The sequence below is a fragment of the Lepisosteus platostomus genome, chromosome 2 (genome assembly GCF_059453375.1).
Source record: "Lepisosteus platostomus isolate fLepPlt1 chromosome 2, fLepPlt1.hap1, whole genome shotgun sequence".
In the NCBI taxonomy this organism is placed as follows: domain Eukaryota; kingdom Metazoa; phylum Chordata; class Actinopteri; order Semionotiformes; family Lepisosteidae; genus Lepisosteus; species Lepisosteus platostomus.
Window position 1 is genome coordinate 64818730 of NC_142612.1, and position 22057 is coordinate 64840786.

A 22057-nucleotide genomic window follows, 5' to 3' on the forward strand; every position below is an offset into this window, starting at 1 on the left:
ATTAATAAAGTATTTTGAATCAAATGTATGTGAAGAATGTTACCAGGACTGGTAGTGGAAAAGACTTACCACAAAAACTACTAAAAGCTTAAATAATTCAAGGAAATAAAGATTAATAAGTGCAGAACATAGTATCAGAACTTCACCTGAAAAACACTTATAACTGATCAAGGGTCAAACTGATCCAGACATTGTAGGAGTTGGACCCAAGAGCAATATTCATACAGCTCAATTTGCTGAATACCAAACATATTAATCACAAATTTTACTTTTTTAACCTTTTCCAGGAAGACTGGAATAGCATCAACCACCACAGCTGATGATCTGGGCAGCGCCTCCATCATGTAAGTCAAAGCTCTGGATGCATGGTTCATCTGCAAAGAACAAAGCACAGCATTTCTTAATTTTATTTTACATTATATGTATTGAAGCTTTTTTAGCTTTCTCTTAAAATGTATTTAAAGCTACACATTCAAAACATGTTATGGAAGAAAACTTACAATGTCAAAATTATGCTCCATTTGCAACAAGGTTATCTGTGAAAAAACAAAGTAAAACATCGTAAATCACTTAAAAAAGAGAACAAAAGGCAAAACAGCACTAAATACACATACTTTCCTCAGACTATTACTAGCAAGTGTTATGTTCTTCATTTCAAACTCCCTAGCTTACATTTTCTTATTAAAACTATCATTCTTAGTTTGCACTTCTTTTGTTTTCTCTGCATAGCATTATTTACCAAAATGGTACATTTTCTTACCAATGCTGGTACAACACTCTTCACTGGAAATCCACCCAACGTTTCCTCATTGCCCATCACCAGTAGCTGGCACATCTCAATGACTGCCTGGAGCTGCTGAGACTCATCACCTGTAGCCTGCAGGCCCTGAAGGAGCTGCTGAGCCTTGGAACCTGCAAGACAGTTAGTTACCTGCTATTTAGACACATACTAAACTTAGCAGCTCTAATGACATATGCTAGCATGATGCAGAACTCATTATCTTACCTCTATACTACAAACAGCATGCTGTTTCATTGTTTAAAATGGGGCTCAAGTAAAAACTGTACAGATCGTATAGGGAGGCAACTGTATAATTAAAACAGATAGATTTTTTCTAGCCCAATAAGGTTGACAGTTCTGACAGTACACGTCCTGAACATTGTGGGTTTTCATCATCAATGTCTTAGTAGTTCAGAGAAGAAGACAGTACTTACTCGCCCCACTTCCTATCGTTCTGTGGAATAGCTGGGACATCCGAGGACCCAGAGGACCAAACAGATGAGGAGGAAGACCCCGTGCCTCAAGGAGAGCTGGGGAAAATATTACTTAAATTCAAGAAGGTATAGGTAGCACAAATCGACACCACCGACAATCATGAAGAAATCCACTTTAAAAAAATTAGGAATACCTTGGTTGATTTATATGGTTTTAAAATATTAAAACACAAGTTATATGCTAATAAACTAGAAATTAGGTTACTGTTTCTACCTTGTAGTCTGCCCATTTCTGAGTCATCCGATTCGCTCTCTCCAGATGTTGTCATTCCCACAGCCCCAGCCACAGAGCTAGAAGCTGAAAGTTAAGAAGAAAGGTTTTGTGATTGTAGAATGTGACAAGCCACTTGTCCAGCCACAGCGAATGAGATTTATTTATGGGTCTCCAGAAGCACAGGCCGAGTCTCAGCTATTTCTGCTGGACTGACATAAGCTAAAATCAGTCATAATACACAGCACATCCATAGCTATCTCAGCAAATTACAAAAACTGGGATGACTTGTAGTACAATATAAAGAAGAGTGACTGGACCATAATTAAAGAATCCAGTCTAAGTAAGGTTTTTACCATGCTAGCCCTGACAAGAACAAGTCTTCATATTTCAGATTCCACAAACCAAGACTGTCATTAGACATAAGACAATAAGATGTTTAAACCGTTGGTTTTCAGCTTATTTCAATCATAAAACCTCACAATTAAAGAACCAGTGAAAACATGTGCTGAATTAAAATCACCTGGGTATTCAGCCACTGAAAACTATCAGGCCTGCATAAGAGGAAAACCCACTTGTTCATATGAAACCTGAAAATAACACTACATGGTAAAGACAATACTCCATTCCACTCCTCAGACGCCATAACAGGCGTAACGTTTACAGAAAGGGCGTGCACTAAAACTACCTGCTGCTCCTTGAGGTGCCTCATCTGTGCGTGCAGCTGAAGGATTGGCTCCATCCTGGTTGTTGTCAGAATCTGCCATTTTCTCCTGTCGGCGGGCTTCAGCTGCCCCGCGTTTGCCCAGGCCAGAGCCTCGCCGACTGAAACAGGGTACATAACGATCGTCAAGAGTTTAACAAAGGAAGAGGACACTGCGACATCTTTTCGAATTGCCCCATTAAAATTCCTCCCATTACATACACAAGTGCATCCTTTAACAGTAACCTGTAAAGCATAACCTTATTCTGCTCTTCATGGCACAGTATGATTCAAGCTGCTTAATACACACAGTGCACATGTTATTAAATACAAAGTTTACTTCATAATAAGGTAACTGCATATGTAAGGCAGACAAAACTGAATCTCCTGGGTCCGACCACATCCTCTAACAAATGTTTGCGTCAAAGAATAATTTAACAGATCTATGAGCAAGGCTAGCAGCACCAGCTACATCTCACTTAGGAAACTAGAGCCATACTGTACAAACAAGGGCATTTTTTATTGTTTGCTTAATTTGCTGAAAACAGCTTCAAATAAGGGCTCTTTTTGGGGTACCTACACAGTAAATTTGAACCATTTGTGTGGGTTATGCTGACTTTTCTGCATGGCAATAGTAATAATTTCTTCCAGTACAAGTGCTAATACAGTTAGCAGGGCTGCAAACTTTGACCAACTTAAAATGCTTTGTGAAGTTTAAGAAATGAAGTTGTTTATTAATGTTATCAAGGCACTGCAACTTTATATAATCACCAAATGTGTACCTGGTACTAGCACAGGAGCCCGTGGTCTTTTGGCGTGTGCTCCGCCTTAAACTGGGGAGCTCTGCTGGTGGGGACTCGCTGCGCTTCTTTGTAGACTTTCTTAAGCCTGAGAAAAAAAAATGAAGCCCAGGGATGAAGCAACTTCAGCAGGCTGCTGTATGCATATCAGGTTTCTCATTCTGCAACATACTGTATAATCGCACAGTACCTGTTCATAAAACTTAAGAGCTTTTTTTCTAAACTGGTATTGCATTGTACCTAAAAGCATCTCCCACAGTAAGCCTAATATTTGTGAAAATCCCAAAATTAGACAGATCCCAAATAGATTTCACACAAAAGCACGTGTTAAGTTAGCCCATACAGTATGCAAATGCATTTCATGCATCAGATCTATAAAAAATGTGATATCTTAAGTGGTTAACTAAAAATGTCTAATATAGGCCGATGTTTAAACTGAGTCCTTACTGCAGTTAATAAAATAAAGTAAAAGTCATTCATTTAAAAAAGGCCTAGGTTTTTCTGGCAGTTCTCAATTTGGCTCCACATTGAATACTGAAGATTTACAACTACAATAAAGCTATATAAATCTTGCCGAAAGCAATAGGCCTTTACTATCCTGCCGAAGAAGTAATATGTGAATATTTTTCAAAACTAATGTGCTCAATGCACATATTTGATTTTTTATCTAAAGGAGAACAAAATCTAGATCAACACTAATAATATTCTTGTTATGCTTAAAATTGTCCTGTAGTTTACAATTCTTAATCCTGTACTTTGTATCACTACACTGCACTGAAGTGGAAAGGAAGTTTAAGAAAGCTGTTTTCCTATGTAACTGTTATGCCAGTTGAGATTCATGCATGCGAGTAGTATCGGTATAGCTTCTGGTGAGATTTATAGGCTAATATCTCATCTAGCTGATGCAAGCCTTTTACTCAATGTGGCCTTGTGCACAAAATAACATGTACGTTGTAGCAGTATAAAGTAAAATATGAACAATTCCACAAAAGATATTAGTTTCACATAAACTAAGAAACTTTAAAAAATATTTTTCATGAATTAGTCTACAACAGTTACTATATTACCAGAACATTGGCTAGCTGCCATATACATTTTTAAGGAACAAGTAATAGGTTTATTCCATGCTGGAAAAAAGAAGAAAGAGAACACAACGTTTCGGCTGTGGAGCCTTCTTCAGATGTGAATTTATATATATATAAATTCGTAATGTGAGCTTTTATAGTGTGGGACTAGTTACAACAGTAGGGTTGTGGCTTCCATTTCCAGCAGAATGCACAGCTGTGACTATGCCATTCATTCACTTCAGATAAACTGCATGAGGCGCCTCACACAACAGAAACCTAAAACATTAGTCAAAATGAAACTAGGAGTGGTACACAGAATGACAACAGTTGAAAGCCAAGCAGCATTTTCCAACCAGATACATCTTGTGTAGACTGCAACAAGTCACCAACATAAGTCAAGGACAGCACCAGTCCATTGGTTTCTAAAGATCAGGTACACTTCTATGTAACAAATTAGGGACCTAATCTGTCCAATTAAGAGAACCCTGCTAATTGGAAGATGAAGGCTACAATCCCTAAATTATGTAAATTAACAAATCTGCTTTACAGATCACAAAAATATTGTTCCAAGAAAATGGTAATTTATAAGATCTGCCGGATAGGGACAAAGATTGCAGACCCCCCCTGGTCTACACCATGCAGAAGGATTTACAATTCCATTTTCTTTAAAATGGTCCTGCTTTGAAGTTCAGCTCACCATGAAAATGTTCAGGATTTTTGTTTTATAAAAAAAAAAGATGGCATTTATGGCACCTTTAGCTTTAGGATTAAAATAAGGAAAAACAGTAAATGCAATCATTAAGCAGAGGCTCCCCAATGTGCAGTCAGACAAAGCTATTAGTGGGTGCCCATATCAGTTTGAAAAAACCTACAGCACTGTTTTATTGTCATTTTAACACTGCTGCATGTAAACAAATTGAAACTAGAATATACAGCATTTGTTAATGCTTGTACCATATTGTTTCCTAACTGCAGAAACAGTTACACAAAGAAATGTGAAGCATTACTACTATGCATTGGTTTTATAGGGGTTAAAGGCTAAACACGCTTGTGTAACTGTGGTTTAAATTACATTTAATTTATTATTTTTTTATTAATTTAGCTTGTGAGCAGTGTAAAGCACTTCAGGGAACAGCAATGCCAAAGGTCATTACAATGTTAAACACAAACAACCCCCCAAACAATCTCCTACAAATGGACCCCGACTACTGCATTAGAATGGAATATCAATACGAATTCTTTATCATGTGTTTTCATAAAGCCAGGTGCTTAGTGTTTGGACTTTGAGCTAAGTTTAAATGATCATATTTGAGCTGTTAAGTCATTCAATATATAGTCATTAAAAGACATGATTTCATTTAAACAATGCAGAGAAACTAGTATAACATCTCTGTGAGGATCACGCCAAGACATGGAAGGCAGAGGTTTGCCACACTGGACAAGGACCGTCACCCCCACCTGATGTCACTATTTCTGGACTGCAGCGGCTGCACCACAGGAAATTCCAGAAAGACAGAACCCACGCATCAGCAGACTCTAGCTTGTTACCACCAATAAGCGGATTTACATGCGAGGAGAGTGTTCAGGGGTATCAGTGAGAGCTGAAGTTGAAAGCTATGGATGCAAAAATGACATAAGGCATCTTTACTGCTCAGCAAGGGTCATCCCTGAGCCAACCACTTTCCTTGTCCTACAATGCATCTGCCTGCAAGGTAATTCAGGACCACAGAATGCTAAACCTGTAATGGCACAACTTCCATTCGAGGTCTTGCGTCTACCGAGTTGAGTCAACTCAACTGTCCAATCTTTACCAGTGAGCTGGTAAACCATCTGAAAGCAGTCTACTCAGAGGCAGATCAGGTCTGAGCGTGCTTGATGCCAAGATTGTTACTGGTCTTGGAGTTAAAAACATTTACGGACAGTTGGTAATGTTTTCTTTAAGTCACATGTTTGTTTTCTAAGGTATACTTTTAAAACTAATAAAATCAATAAAACTCAAGGTTCACATTTTGTCTGTACATCAACACATTTGTAAACGAACATTTAATAGAAATGTTTGTTTCAATGTACGCCTCTACAAAATACAAACCAGATTTTCCTAACAGTAGTCAATTTGCTGTTAGAACTTGTGAATTTCCATGTGATTCTGGGTGCAGATATTAATGCTTTCATGAATCACATAGTTCACAAATCAAAGCTGAAGATACAAATGCCCAACTTGTATCATCTACAGCGCTGAAAAACAGAATGTGTAATCGGGGTGTTTGAACTGGGTGTTATCTGTGTGATCCGTGTGGCTGGGTGTGTGATCTGGCAAATTTATGATGTCAAGTTTTTTTTCGGTTGGACATATCATACTCTAGAACTAGCCATATTTTTTACCTCTCAAGCTCTAACATAAAAAGCTGAAACTACACCCTTGTCACCATCAGACCACCATGCCAGTTTCTACAGATCTGTGCCACTCCAGTGTTCAATACCACAGTATTATAAAATGTACCACATCAGACAGTTTCAAGCTAAACTGAAGGAATTACCTGATTTTAAAAAATGGTCGGGTTAACAACCCACACACTTCTAAAGGATCATCGTCAAATTAGATAATTTTACAGTATTTGTCTCAACTGCATAAATCCTCTCTATAAAATTACTAAACACAACAGTTCACTTTTCTGAAGCTACTGTATCACAAAATAAACTTATCTAAGAAGAGAATTGTTTGATATTGAGCTCAATTTCTACATCTTAACGGCCGTCAAACCTAACATATTAGCTTTGAGAGTCAGCAGCAATACACGCATTTAAACAGATATTCCTACCAATCGAACAGCACATGAATTATAGCTGTCTGGTTCTATGCAGCTAAAGTCCAAATTCGACCTGTTTTTTAATAATTCAGACATGTAAAATGACCAGGAAAATTGTATTGTGTTTCTCTGATCATCCATCTAGTATTTCTCCTGCAGAGGTGGCTATACTGCAAGTCCCTATTTTCTCTTTTGAGCTAAAGAAGATGGTTCTAGAAGTGACAAGGGGTAAATCACCAGGCACTGATAGCATTTCAGCTGATTTGTGTGTGACTTTTTGGCCCCAATTGTGTTGCCTTCTATTTGAAGTGATGCATACTGCCATTGGGAAAGGTTCATTTCAGAGGGATGCTAGTACTGCCATTATATCCTAACAGTATGTTTTGCTTTGAACTGCAGAAGCTTGGGGTTTTGCCTTAAACCATTTTTTCGTAACTGTTACGTACTTCCCTTGGGAAGCAATATAAAAGTATTATTTTTAAAATTATTCACTATTAAACATTCTAAACACTATCAGTCTAAGAATCTATTTACATAGGCAAGCTAACACCATTGGACCCTTAAGATGAGGAAGGCATCACTTAATACAGCTATATTCATTAAAGCTACATGCTCATGAATCATCTGTAATGTGCTGCAGATCCCAGACTGCTGAAAGAAATCTCAGATAAATTTAAAGCATTGCTCAATAAAAGATCAGATCAGATGTGAGCTGCTCAAAATTAAGTAACACAGGCACAGTTGAAAGAACAACAATTCTAGCCAGCTGTACACCACTAGTGTAATGGGGGATTTACCCTCCAATTAAGGAATTTCTTGTATCTTGCATGACAGCCTCAAGACGACAAAAAAAACTTGAAGAAAAGCCAGTGAAATCTGGACTGCTCACTTCTGCAAAACATATGACACACATTTAAGAGACAGCCATTGGCACATACTACTCCTCAAATGCCTGTATACATCACTGTTTAATTACGTATTAATCCAGTTTTGCACAAACTTTTTCCAAATATTATGACTACACAAGCAAAGTATGTTACAGTCTAAAATGGTCTCTTCACATCACAAGTAACCATCATCAGGATATATAATTCAGCTGTCAGCTACAACATCTATGGAACAAAGACAAAGCAGGACGCATTTTAAATTGCAATTTAAATCAATGGATTAAAAAATATTTTTCAATCTAGATTTCTCAGAAGAAATACAATGAAAATATATTTTCCAAAATCTTTTACTAAATATTTAATACTTTTAGGGTCAGTGAAAGATCTTTGAAAAGCAGGATGTTAAGTAGTAACCCAAATGTCACATTTTAGCAGGATGAGCTACAACTTGAGTGCTACTTGAAATTAAATGCCCATTTTTTTTTTATAAATATCATCCCTAACCCTTCTGAAGACTGATCAGATTAGGAAAGCTGCACACGGAAGCATATCCTTTTGAAATGTAAATGGATCCAGTGCTTTCACAGGAGTGGCCAATTCATACAGACAGCTGTTTTTCCAGCAGACAAGTTTCTTTTTTAAAACACTGAAATGATTGTACTTAAAATAATCTATCCATCCATTTTCTAACCACTTTAGCCAATACAGGGTTGTGAGAAAGCCAGATCCTATCCCAGCAAGAAAGGCACGCTAGGCGGGAACTAATAATAGTAAGTAGAAATACACAATAAAAAATGCATAATTGTGAATGTACAGAGTGTAAATACGAACCACAAAGCAATCACCACTTTTTGAAGTATGTGATTATCCTGACTATGCTATGAATGCTATTTAACTCTGCAAACAGCTTGACAAGCTAACAGAACATCTCAAATGTGAAGCCTTTATAATGCTTAAGTATGCAAAAATATAGACAAGTGTTAGTAATGAGATGCCCAAATGTGACTACTTAAAACACACAACAGGAGCAAGAACCAAACAGACTGAGAATTTCAGGGAGAAACATAAGCATTCAGTGATGCATAATATACATATAACCCTCATGAACCCGAAGTCTGCGTCTTATCCTGCCTGTGTAAACAAGTGAAGGATAAACCAGAACTAAATAAAAACTGTTTTTACAGGATTTGTGGGATTTTTATATCTGTAATAAAATATTCTTACATCCTAAATCAAGACCTTAAGTCACCAAAATAGAAGACAGCTAATGAAATGCACTCGCAATAAGGTGATGAAATTAATCCGAGACAAATGGTACAGCAACACTAACAGACTATTTTTGGCATTTACTTAATTAAATAAGAGACACTCACCCACATCTACTTGTCATAAAAGACCCAGTTTACATTCCTGCAACTACAAGTTCTTCAAAATAGAAATTTTAAGTGAACTTTCAAAACCTTGTGAGAGTTCTCAGTCAACAAAACACAATTGTGCTACATTCTGAATAAAACCTATTGTAAGAAAACCAAGTAGCAAAGTGTAGACCCAGAAACATTTTAGCTAAACCTCAATTGCAACAAGCATACCATAGCCCAGTTTTCTCAACTTTGGGAAGAGCAAAAGAAAATAACTATAAACCAACTACTAGTTTGTACTCATTTCTAATGATAAAGTCTACCAGCTCAGGTCTTTTGAGAAGAAGCTTTAATATTGCTTACTGTTGAATAAAAGCGATATTAAAAGTAATATTTGGTTTGTGGGTCAGTGATAAGGCAGATTTTTTATTAGAAGTGCATACTGAAATGGCAGACCCTCTGAAATGCAGTAATATTTCTTCCAGTTCCTTGACTTCTATATACATCCCCAATTCTGTTGCTAACATATATTACTCTACCCATATCTTTTATCAAAAACACATCTCCCAATCAAAAAATACCCTTTTTATGCCGATGCACCCAATGTTGTGATCTATACATTACTGTAAGCCTGCCAGATCCCCTTATTTTTAGATCACTGCTCCCAGCCAGCCTGCTGAGAAAAGATTAATCAGTGATATTGAGAAGTGAAACTCAAGCTAGCTTTCAGCTGATGGCAATTTCCATAAAGCCAAGTTCTCCTTCAGTGGCTGTGGCAGATATGGCTAAGCACTGCTTCCAGCCACACACAGCAATTCACGTAATCAAAAAACCTATTTGAGTACACCAGTGCTACACTCAATGCAGTGGTCCTTTCTGCATGCCAAGTGTATAACCTGAACAAAAAGACGGGTCTCAAAACCAAAAACACAAATATAAACATTCTGTATATTGACAGTGAGCCATAACACAGTGTTCAGACCACCTGGATGTTTTGTGCTGTGGCTAGACACCACATGTACAGTTGATAGTGAGAACTGCTGAAAGCAAAAACTTACTTGCTAGTTTGGCTTGAAGTCCCGAAGGCCCAGGCTTTGCAGTCTCTGACTTAGAAGAGCCCGGCAGAGACAGTTTTGGTTTGGGCAAATTGACTTTCGGGCTGAAGCGGGCAGCCCACTCGAACTTGGAGGAGCCAGCAGTTTTGTTCTGCTCCTTCTCGCGACTGCTCCTGCGCGGGCTGGGGCTGGAGGCGGACCGGGACCTCCGGGCCTTGTTCTGGTCTTTCCCTTGTTTCACCCGGGCGCCCTGAGGTACGGCTGTGGAGGCAGCAGTGGAGGAAGAAGAGGAAGTGGAGGCTGAAGAGGAAGAATCCGTGACAGTGCTACACCCAGCTTTGGCTGAGGTCACTGATTTTGAAGCCAGCTTGGTGGGTTTTGCAGGCCTCTCCTCAGGACGGGTTGAATGAGCCCCAGAACCACTATTTAAATTGGAGGAAATATCAATCTTTTTTCTTTTCTGAGACGGGGATCCCCCAGTAGCTCCACTCTTTCTGCTGTGGGCCTTGCTCGTTGATGCAGACTGCTCAGGTTTCAGCTGCTGGTCTTGCGCCAACTGTCTTTTCTTAGATTTAGCTTGTCCTCTCTTCGCCTCTGAAGAGCTCTCAGGGGGCTGAAGTGCTTTGGGCTTTTTGGCAGGGCTGGGAGAGTATGAACCCTTATTTTCTGGACCTGAACTACGTTTAAATCCACGGGAACCGTCTCTCTTGGACGTCTGTCCTGTTTTGTCTCTCTCTGAAGTACTAGCTGTATCTGGGTCTTCTTGCTGCACTAATGGTGCCGACGACGAAATACCGCTTCTAGAAAGAAGAAAGGAGTATAAATGTTAATTTTCAACAGAGCTGTCTTCTTAAATGAAACCACATATACTCATTTAGCTGTAAAAGGTTATTAAAAAGTACAATATACATTATTCAGTTTATCTAGAGAGTTACTTCTGAGTAGATTAGGCAACACTAGAGAGCTACATCCGAGTTTCAAAACACATTTCTGAAAATGACAAAGGTGCTGTACCTTCTAGAGCTGTGCCCTCTGGATTTTCCAGAGACAGTGTTGGATTGCACTTTTGAAGCCTTAGAAATAGGTCTTCTATTCTCAGGAGGGGTATTTGCTTTATGATTTACCTGCTCTGACTGCAACCTGTAAGGTTGAAAATTGAAGACCAGGTAACAAGAGGGCAAATTAATGCCTCAAAGAGAACAAAAATACTGCAACCACACTACTTACATTCCCCCTCAATGTCCAGTTTGTAGAATTTGTAAAAAGCATAGTTGGTGGTAAGGACACAATCCCAAAATGTATTGAACTGTTAATAATGGCAATCAACCCCCCTCCCTTCACCACCACCAAGACAGCTACAATCCAAAGCAAAATGAAATCTTGGACTTAAACTGGCTTAATTAGTGGTTGCTAAGTAAAAACATTCCAAGATCAGGTTGCATAGACAGATGAGAAACCCTTTCTGTTCAACTGCACCACATTAACATTTTCTAAAATTACTGTGTGGCATCTATTCTGTGCAGCTCGCCCTTCTTTTTCTTGTGAAAAGAATTGAAACAGAGGATTATTAAACTGAGAAGACACACCCCCTAGTTTCCTCCACATAAGCCCATAGGAAGACGAGAACAGAAGGCGAGAGTGCACTCACCTTCCTCCGACTGCTTCGTCTTGTGGCTGGGCCGCAGCAGTGTTCCTCTGTGAACGTCGCAGTGACCCCCCTGGATTGTTATTAGGCCGGTTGGACATTGGCACCTCTCTCCTGAAGGGACATACCCTTTCTAGACACTACCATTCACTGGAAGGTAAAGAAAAACAGATACAGCGTTAAAATATTCAGGATAAGGCTTATAATCACAGGACATCCATCCTGGAGTTCATAAACATTCATAGCATTCTCATTTTCCCTGTAGGGTTCATTAACCATTTTTATTCCAAGAGAACTCTTTGGTCCTACTATACTAGGTGCTCAGACTTGTACAAAACGTTTGCATTTTTTCCTTAAGAGCAACAACACAGGCATGGATGAAAAAAAGCCATCACATTCTCCCAATCCAATACTTAAAGCTCCAGTCATTTACTGCACTGACCCCATTTTGTGTCCTTATTATAAATTACTTATTATACATTACAACAGTGTATCACAAAAATCAATGTCAAGGCTCCTTGAAAACATTTTTTATTAATACAAAGATTTAAAAAAATCAATACGCCTTAGTACTGCAAAAGGTGCAAATGTTCCTTTTAGGTGGCTGTTGCATATAATTCTGGAGATGTACAGACTCGTTAATCAAACACAAGAGAGTAATCAAGGTCACAGAACCTGCAACAGATTCCATTACTAGGTACTCAAGTCATCCGTACAAATATTACAACGCATGACTACTTCAATACTTCTCATTGACAGAATTTAGAGATCTGAAATGATTACAAAAAGACAACCCGCTAAAATACAGTGAAAGATGCAGATTGATATTTTAAAAAAGAAAGGATTAAGGCAAAACCAAGCAGATCTTCATTAAGATATCTTAAAACTGGTTAAAAAATCAGTCATGAAATGCATCTCAAAAACACAGCCTAAGACTAAAAACAACAGAAGCTAATCTAACCTCAACCTAAAAGGCAACAACAATTTAGTTTATTTCTGAAATGTTATGAAAATAAAACTATTGCAGATTAACACATTTCAGAAAAGTAAAAATTACTTTCAAGTTAAAAGGTCAAAACGGTGGACAATTTCAAGAGGATAGATTGAAATCTCTGAAGGCCATTTTACAAATATTTCCACTACCTGATTTTGGTAGAATTGACCAAATGTACCATTCAAAATCTAATCACAGAAGGGTCCCATATTTTGCTTCATAATCCCTCACCTTTAACTAAAAACTGTCCTATTCCCGCCTCAAACTACCTTATCACACTAAAAAATTACAAGAATATCCCATCTTGAAGAAAATAATAGCCCTCTTTTTGTATTAGCAAAATTTGTGAACAGAATGAACATTTAAGGTTATATGGGATGAATTTATCTAACTACAGCCAATTTGCAATCTATGTTCCGTACACTCCTCCTCTTAAAACATTTTAACCCTATCATGATATGTCTCATCACTCAACCCCATTTCAACTGGCTGTGGCATATTTACCATCTTCTCAAAACCAAGTTCCTGACTGGTTCATCCTCAATCAATCATTAAAGATCATGCTCATGCAGAACATCAACACATTCCAATTGCTTTTGCAAAACCGGTGGGTTTTGCACACCCAACAGCTGAGAGGTATGTCTACAGTTGCCACCATATCTCAAGGTTAATGGAAAACCAGACCTTTGTACATCAGTGCTTAAAGGAAAACACTACATCAATTTGTACTGCACCTCAAGAAAAATGAAGAAAGCAGCCATGCACTGCTTTCCTGAATGCCCAGTACTGTTTCACAGCACCACAAAATTTGATCATAAAAATGCAATCGGCACTCAAAAGCCATTCAGCAGCCAATTCAGTTGATTCACCATAAAAACACTGATGTCGAGAACCTTAAAAAACCCTTAAAAACAATCCTTAAAAATCAGGCTCTATTTTACCACAGGCAATTTTTATCACAATATTCAAGGAACTTTCAAAGCACCTGACACAAGCAGTTTTAGATGTCTTTAGAAAAATCAACTTGGAGAATATTTAAGAAATCACAACTTGTAGCCAGTTTATGACGGAATCAGCCTATTTCACTATGCCAAATGACAACCAAAGCACACAGCCAAATACATGAAAAATATTGCACATGAAAAAAATATCAGTAAGGTAAATGAAACATCCTGGAAAAAAAAACTGCAGGCAACAGCCAATCTACATTTTAAGATTTACTGGCCGTTCATAAAAGGTATCAAAGCAGTAAAACGTCAACTATCTACCAGCATTAAGAATTGCTAATAAATCTAGTTTATGCAAAAGTTAATGTCCAACCTGCTTACTCTCAAAGGCTGGCAGGCAATAAACATTATAGAAACATGATCCAACAGCAGCACGCCACTCCAAAATTACAAAATCAAATATTCCTTCAGTCTGCACAATCACACCCTCGACAGATGTACAGCAGCCCTCTGCCACAAGTGATGTAAAACACTGAACATGTAGGAGCTGACACTTTGTAAGAGACGTCTATCACTGCATCTTGATACCAGCACGTAGCATAAAAAAATATTTAGTCCCATCGTGCGCAAGACTTATTTTGCAGTGCACCAGTCTAACTGTGTGATATTTTACTCTGAGGATCCGAGTCCCTGATGGGAGAATGCTTCATTCCAAAACTGCTGCACATTTCACCTCTTCCTACAAGGACATCTTCAGGCCCTAGGAGAACTGTTTGTTCCATTCTAGATTTCAGTCAAAATGACTTTTTCTCAAGTTTTCAATAGCAGCTGCATTTGAACACAACAATGCAGTTTTCATCAGTGACACTTTAACGCCTTTATTCAAAACAGAATTAGAGCATTGTAATAATCTGTGGGAATAGTGGAGTGCAGACATTCAGAAACCCTGAGACTGATAATTTAACAAATGTACATCAGACCAGTAGTTCCTCCTAACTATTCAGAACAACACCTACTACAGCCACAATCCAACGCATCTACCAAGAGTAGCTTCTTCCCAATCATGAGTACATACAATAACAGACTTTTAAAAAGTAAACTGAAATGCTCTCTTTTTGCTAGCAAAGCTGAAAGCCCCTATGACTCACAAATGATCCAGCTGACGCAAAAACAATTATGCCTTTTCTGCAATCAATAAACCCACTTACCTACATACAGTATGTAGTCCTTTTTTCTCCCCTCAAGACTTGCACTTTCACAATTTCATCAGAAATTCAAATAACTTTTGTGCAAGTAGCTACCCTTAGAGTACATAAACTATTTCAAACATGAATCGAGTAACACTTCTTCAGCAAACATGCACAGAAACACACAACATGCTCACATAGCTATAAACCTGCAATAAGACTTACTTTAATATTTCAGTAACTCAATTATCAATCAGCATCATCTCAAATGCCCTTTAACACTTAAATTGCAGTAATATAAGCATTTGTGCAAACCTCTACATTTCTAAACCCAATTGAGGCCTCTCTTAATGAACTTTGCTATGGATAGTTCCATACTAATATTCAGATTTTAAAGTATATCATATTTTAAGAAGTTAAATCCAAACTGCAGCTACCATAGTTCAGATTTTCAAATCAACCAACAAGAAACATCTCTTCCCTTTTCAATAAGAAATTAATTATTTTTTATACATATAAAAAAACTTTAGATCTACAATAGCCAATATTACAATAGTAGAGCTACATATTTCACAGCTATAAGAGGATTTTATAAAATTACATTTCCATGGTTATTGAATAGCAAGCTCTAATAAGAGCATTAGCTTTGCATTTTTATTCCCAGCCACATCACACCACATGTGGGCTGACTACATAGTACTTCTGCTCAACTTGATGATCAACTAATTGTTTCTGTGATACACACTGATTAAATCTGTACACCCTAACTTGTTGGTAACTAAGTGTCTTATAGTTTAAATGATTTAAATGCCAAAATAAAAAAAAAACCTTAAAGGCCTTTAATTTGCATTTTAGACTGAGAACTTTCATGAGCAACTGCTTTCTAAGCAATTTCAATGACATAACTAACACAGTCAACCATTCTTTCAAGTTATGCCCCATCCACACCAGTACTTTAGACTGCTTAGTCCATAAAACTAAACATTTTACCACTTAAATTTAATGAAAGGACTCTAAATAAATCTGCAAAATGATCCTTTGTGTGTTAATCCACCCTTTCAGATATATTGTTTGATGTCTCCGTTATTCATTGATTCACTGTAATGTAATACCTGGTAAACTACACTTTGCAGACAATGATCTCTTCTGATTTCATTGGACAAGCATTCAACCTATCTAGCTGCAGTTATAATATGCAGAGAATTAAAGAAACAAGATGCAGTTATTTCAGAAACGCTGCAGAAGTCCAAGAAAATGATGGTTTCACTGAGGACATGTTCTGACATGCAAGAAAACCAATTCTGCTTTATCATAGTGTGATTACAATGTTGTAGTACATGGGCTGAGTGGATTATTGCAAATTGAACAATAGAACAAAATGGTTTTACAGCCTGTTAAGATTATTTGATATATATTTTTATAAATTTGATGTTATATGTACAACATGATAATGATCTGGAAAAATCATGAATGCATAAAGACACATCACAAACTACTGCAGTAGCTATTCAAGGCTTTGACCTTCATTTTTTCTAACAAACAAAAATTCTATCCAACTTAACACCAAAAGTCTTTTCACTAATGTTTTGTTTTCTAACAAAAACAAACTCAATTCAGGAGGATACTTTCTAGAGTAAAAAAACAGCAAAGGACTTGGTTCCTTTCATGTTTCTACTGCTGTAAAGTTCACTTAAAAAACAAATCTTCCACAGATTCAATTCCACATTTGTGTTGACCAAGTCCTTTTTGCATTTGTTCTGCTCAGTAAGGAATATAAACAAAACATCCCGACACCATCTTGGTGAAGATGTTGCTAGGAAAATCTGTGTATTTTCAGCTTCCAGTGACCATTATCACAAGAAAGAGCATGAAGACATTGGAAGAGAACAACAAAGCACGTTTACTGAAGCAACTACACACACAAACAGGTTAAAAATGGCTGTTGCTGCTACATCAATGGATAAGATGGGCAAACTTTCAGAACATGCTATAGTACATAGCAGCATGTCTTTTCCTTGTGCCCCTGTAACACCAATGTCGGAAGTACCATGGCGGTACTTCCTACATTGGAGAAAGTACTCACTTTCAAATGCAGCTCATCCCAAAAAGAACTCGTATTGAATGGCTTTTAACATCCAAAGACAAGACAGCCCCACAGATTACAAGTTTCTCCCAATTTCACAACTTTACGTGATAATAATGAAAGAGTAAATAATAAATCTATGAATTCAAATAATTAATTTTACCCCAGAAAAGACCAACAGTTTCCACAGCAGGGCCACAACGCTAACATTAAAGTTTTCAGATTTCAAGCAGTAGAATAACAGTTCCATTTCCTCTCAATCAACACTTACCCAAAATGCAGCACCCATCTTGCTGGAAATAATTAGTACAAGTCCTTGGCTCTTACCACTGACTTGAAATGTGAGCACAAATCTGTTCTGTCTGCCAACTGAATAATGTGGAAAGTGCACAGCAACTGATATTTCCAAAGCTTTAGGCAGATAATGGATAAGCTATTGATACCTTTTTAACATACCTAGATAAATTAAAGAATTGTTGAAACTGTTATGAATTATGTTTTTGTCAATCTGCTAAAAACACAGACCGAGACGTTGTGGTGACTCACAAATATATAATTTGTTGCATTAGCATATTTTTGTTCACATTCCTGCCCCAAGTGTGGAAGACAGGCTATAAATAAATCAAGTAAAAGAAGCAACTTACCTTTTAACTCACAGCTAGTAGACAATCACTGAAATGTAATTTTCCTGCGTGACAAGCTAATTGTTTTACCTAAATCTGGATGAATATTTAGTAGCACTTACACAGGGCAAAGTTAATGCTTTTTGTACTTCATTTTTTTTTTTAAATGCTGATCATGATGACTGATGAAGTTCAATATGTACAAAATCCAAGTAAACAAAAAACAATCTACTATGCACTTTACAGGAACCAAGACATATAGTCTCTGATTTCATTACATTAAGTTTAATAGCTGAACTTTAAGAATCATCTCTCAAAACAGCAATATGCAACTTCAGCCATACATCATTCAGTTGACATGGAGATTTGAATGCACTTGTTATTTCATTATAACTCCAGTTTGAAATTCACTGATATGTTGCTACGTTTTACTATTAACTTTCGCTGTTCTCAATGTTTTTCATTTTACAAAACAGCCACTTCTCAATACTCCTAAAAAACAAGCCACTGGTGGCTAGCTGGTAACCATAGCTAACACACAAAAGCACAATCATCCCTTTCCCCCATAAAACATCAGAATAAAATTCCTGTTAACTCAGAAATGCTAAACCTTTTCAAACAGTATAACCCTTTCCATTAAAAATAGATTAATTCTACAAGGTCTTTGTATGTTAACGGCCTTACAAATTTAGTTTTTCATATTGTTTCATTTTTAATTTTTAATAAAAAACAGTTTTGTTTGAAGAAATTCAAAACACTCAACAAAGACAAACCTAACTTGAGGATTACCGGGGTACAGAAGTCACTTTGTTATTTAAGCTCACAACATAACCAGGTGTACGACATAATGAAGTTTAAAGATGTTCTGTACCTAAAATGTAATAAATTCCCTTTGCCATAAAACAATCATTTGGGATGACATAAATAATGTTTTTCTATTAACTGTGAAGGGTCTGTAACTTATGAAATTGTCTGTCTGCAAAAGTGCAAGCTACAAACTGCAGTATTTCAAAGAGATCAGAAATCGTCACAGACATCATTGAGCATCGTTAACTGTTGACTACATCAAGATACCCTGTATGTGACCCAATAAAAAGTAGCCAAAATAAAATTGCAACTATATGTTACTTTGCAACAAAGCCAGACAACTGATTAGCTGTGTCTCTTTGAGAACAGAGCATTAAAAGGATAGACCTGTGTGTCCTCCATGCAACATGGAAGTAAGATGCTAAGGGATTTTGAGTCCAAATATAAGTTGCAAAACACACGTACACTAGGAAGGCACTGTAGCGCAGTGGTTAACATTGCTACCTCACAGCACTAGGGCCCCTGGCTTCAATTTCTGGGATGGTAGCTGCGTGGAGTTTGTATGTGTTCCCCAATGTTCCCATAGGTTTCCTCCCACAGACCAAGGACAATGTAGGTTAACGAGATCCTGGGGATAAAAGCTGGCCCTGGTGTGAGTGAGTGTTTGTGTCTAAGTGTGTGTGTCTTGTGATGGACTGGCGTCCCATCCAGGGTATATCCTGCCTTTCACCGTTTGCTTGCCAACATAGGCTCCGGCTGCCACATGACTCTGTATTGGATAAAGAGGTTAAAAATGGCTGGATGGATGTGTATGCTGACCCCCATGAACACTACTTTCAAACTTTGGTCTCAGAAACATTTGGTGATGACATGGCAGGGTAAAATTTTCACAGAGGGCTTCATAAAATTATCTCAATTAACACACTGATCTACTCGTACTGTTCATGAAGCAGCACTATTGTTCTGAGGAACCGATATGGTATCCTTCTAATGATTAATGTACTTTTTGTTGGGGCTTCTGGTGCAAATTGCATAGCAATGAAGCCCATTCTCACCATGACTCATAGGTTCCTATCAGAAATAGTCAGGGTGGACAGTCTGTGATGCTGTCTATAGTCAACTGAGTTAGAGAGAGCTAGGTTTGCTCTATGAGTGGAGGTCCACCAACACCTCCAGAAAAACTTCCTCAACTGCCCTATGAGAATAATATAGGAAGATCTCACAAGTAATAATAAGCTTCCTTGTTTAGAAGATTAACTTATTATAAGTCTAAGTTTAGCTAAACTGGATTGTTCTGCAGAGCTATGAAGTAGCTCTTTAACACTCTAACGGGGAATATTTTGATCTTGCAGATGTGGTTTTGTTCAGCCACTCAGTGTTTTTGATTATCATTCTTTTGAATGTTATAATTGATTTAATAATTTTCAAGATAGAAACTAAACAGTATATACAGTACCCAACCCCTTAAGAAGTATACATGCAAATTCTAAACTGATGAAACCACTCGGACAGTTAAACCAGTACATGGAACTAGTCTGACAACTTCAGAAATATCCCAGTATTACCAGTGTTCCTTAAAAGCACATGTAAGAGAAACTGATTTACAGTGCAATAACAGTAGATCAAACTGTAAATACAATGTGTGGGTCAGAGGCGTCTTTGTGGGGAGGGGGGAATAAAAGCTCTGGAAAAAGAACATGTGTCATGAGTAAAAATACTGTTTTAATCCATGATATCCGAGGCAGGTCAGCATTACGAAATGCTTACATTAAAACCCAGAAAGATGATTACGCGAGATTCAACCACACGTAAAGAAAAAACATTGTTCGACTCCAGGCTATAATTCATTAAAAACGTTTTACTAATGTACAGAACTATAAATTTACACTGTAATAACCAGTGGTCTCAAAGAAAAAATACTCTGAAAATACGACAATTATTAAGGCCCTACGTAGGCCGCCAGATCGTTCCTCGTCTTTTGTTTATGTTAGTAATATGTCCAGACGATCTCGGAGTTAAGTATATTTCTTTATAACTCTGTTTTTTGTTCATTCAAACCCATTCGCACCCACGTAAATGTTACTTGTCCAGACAACCTACACAAGAGTTTTTAATTTCTTTCTTTTCCTGGCCGAGGCCTTGCCGCTTACGAACAGCCTCGGTCTCGATTGAACAGATATGGCCAGGAAAGAGCTCTTAATCCAGATTCAGGATGTAGACTGAGCACGGCATCTTTGTATGTTGTACAACGCTTTCACTGACGTTTACACAACCCGAGTGAGCCCTAGATAAAGTGATGCATAGATTTAAATCATACCATTTAAAATACAAATCATGGTTGTAAAACAACAAATGAGTTTAATAAAAGGTGAGCAGCCACCTAAAGCGTAATGGCCTTTATCTGTATACGTAGGTTTAAAAAGCTGTTGAGTGATCTTCCATACGCAATGAATTAATTAAATCTGGGTCGTTTTAGAAGGAATTCTGTCGGTCCAGTTTAACTAGATCTACAACGTCCTCAGCTTTACTAAGAACGCGTCTCGTATCATATATCTCGATCATGTCTGCACCTCTATAAAGCTTTCTTGTCAGGACAGTTTGCTTGAACAGACGTATTTTCAGAGAGAAGAAGCTACGTAAACAAATGTTTTACACCCAGTGAGGTGACATTGTGTTGCAATGCAAAGTTTCATTTTTTTTATCGCGATCGCTACGACGAAGAAGTCGGCTGAATAGACCACACGGATTTTTAATTGTAAAAAAAGTGACACGTAAATATTTATAATTAACACATCGTAGTATGCGTTGTATTCACTCACTAGATCTCAAACATTCATTTTGCGCTTCTCTCGCACAAAGAGGACAGGGCATGGCTGGCATTTTTAAACAAAAAATGGCAATATGTACAATTACAAAACGAAATGGCCTCTGAACCCCGTTTTCACTGCTTGCATCACAAGAAGAAAAAAACAGGAAAGCAGGAACAGGATTCGAGATGACAATTGGAATCCATATTTTTCGCGAAACTGTATCACCCCCCCACCTTTATATTTCAAGGTCCTCGCCTTCAAACGATCCCGTAAATACACTACACCAACGTTAGTGAAGGCTTGATAGACGATTGGTATTACCTATTTGTTCCAGTGTTGTAGTTGTTGTTACAGACAGTGCAGCAGCTCCACTCTCTCAGCTCTTACCTTCACATCAGCTGAGGGACCTGCAACTGCAGTATACCTCCGCTGAAGCGGCCCCCCTTCTTCCGCCAGGAACTACTTTAACTTAACAAGGAGAAAAGCAACTTTTATTCAACGTTTAAGGGCGTTTAACATTAAAAATGTAAGTATGAGAGTCCATCTTTGGCCTCTTTAATTAAAGACAACAGATCTATTATTCCTTTTAATCTGCGCTTAAAGTGTCTGAGAAATATCCCTCCGCAGGGTCATGACCCTGTAATATTAACAAACTGTTTATTTGCTTTCTGCGGTTTTTTTACACCTTGTCAGTGAGATCATTTACGTTTAATTAAATACCCCGTAAATGCATGCCTTTTCTATAAAAATACAACAAATGTTTATTTTTTATTTTATTTGTTTTTTATTTTAGAATTC

General features: G+C 37.5%; 1 protein-coding gene across 7 annotated transcripts in view; it reads right to left on the reverse strand.

Annotated features, from left to right (window-relative positions):
• trip12 (thyroid hormone receptor interactor 12) overlaps positions 1–21701 on the reverse strand; it is a 40342-nt gene extending 18641 nt beyond the window's left edge. For 2 of the 7 annotated variants that reach the window (XM_088613102.1, XM_088613084.1), the window contains exons 1-11: positions 21581–21701; positions 11812–11958; positions 11178–11303; positions 10167–10963; positions 2972–3077; positions 2175–2311; positions 1490–1573; positions 1216–1311; positions 761–912; positions 501–536; positions 279–374 (exon numbers count right to left, since the gene is read on the reverse strand). In XM_088613102.1, coding sequence (XP_088469228.1) covers positions 279–374; positions 501–536; positions 761–912; positions 1216–1311; positions 1490–1573; positions 2175–2311; positions 2972–3077; positions 10167–10963; positions 11178–11303; positions 11812–11909 — 1728 coding nt within the window. In that variant the 5' untranslated portion in view covers positions 11910–11958; positions 21581–21701. Of the gene's footprint in view, positions 1–269; positions 375–500; positions 537–760; positions 913–1215; positions 1312–1489; positions 1574–2174; positions 2312–2971; positions 3078–10166; positions 10964–11177; positions 11304–11811; positions 11959–21580 lie in introns of all 7 variants that reach the window. The other 5 variants (XM_088613093.1, XM_088613074.1, XM_088613121.1 and 2 more) reach the window with 3 other exon arrangements.
• Positions 21702–22057: the final 356 nt, after the last annotated feature.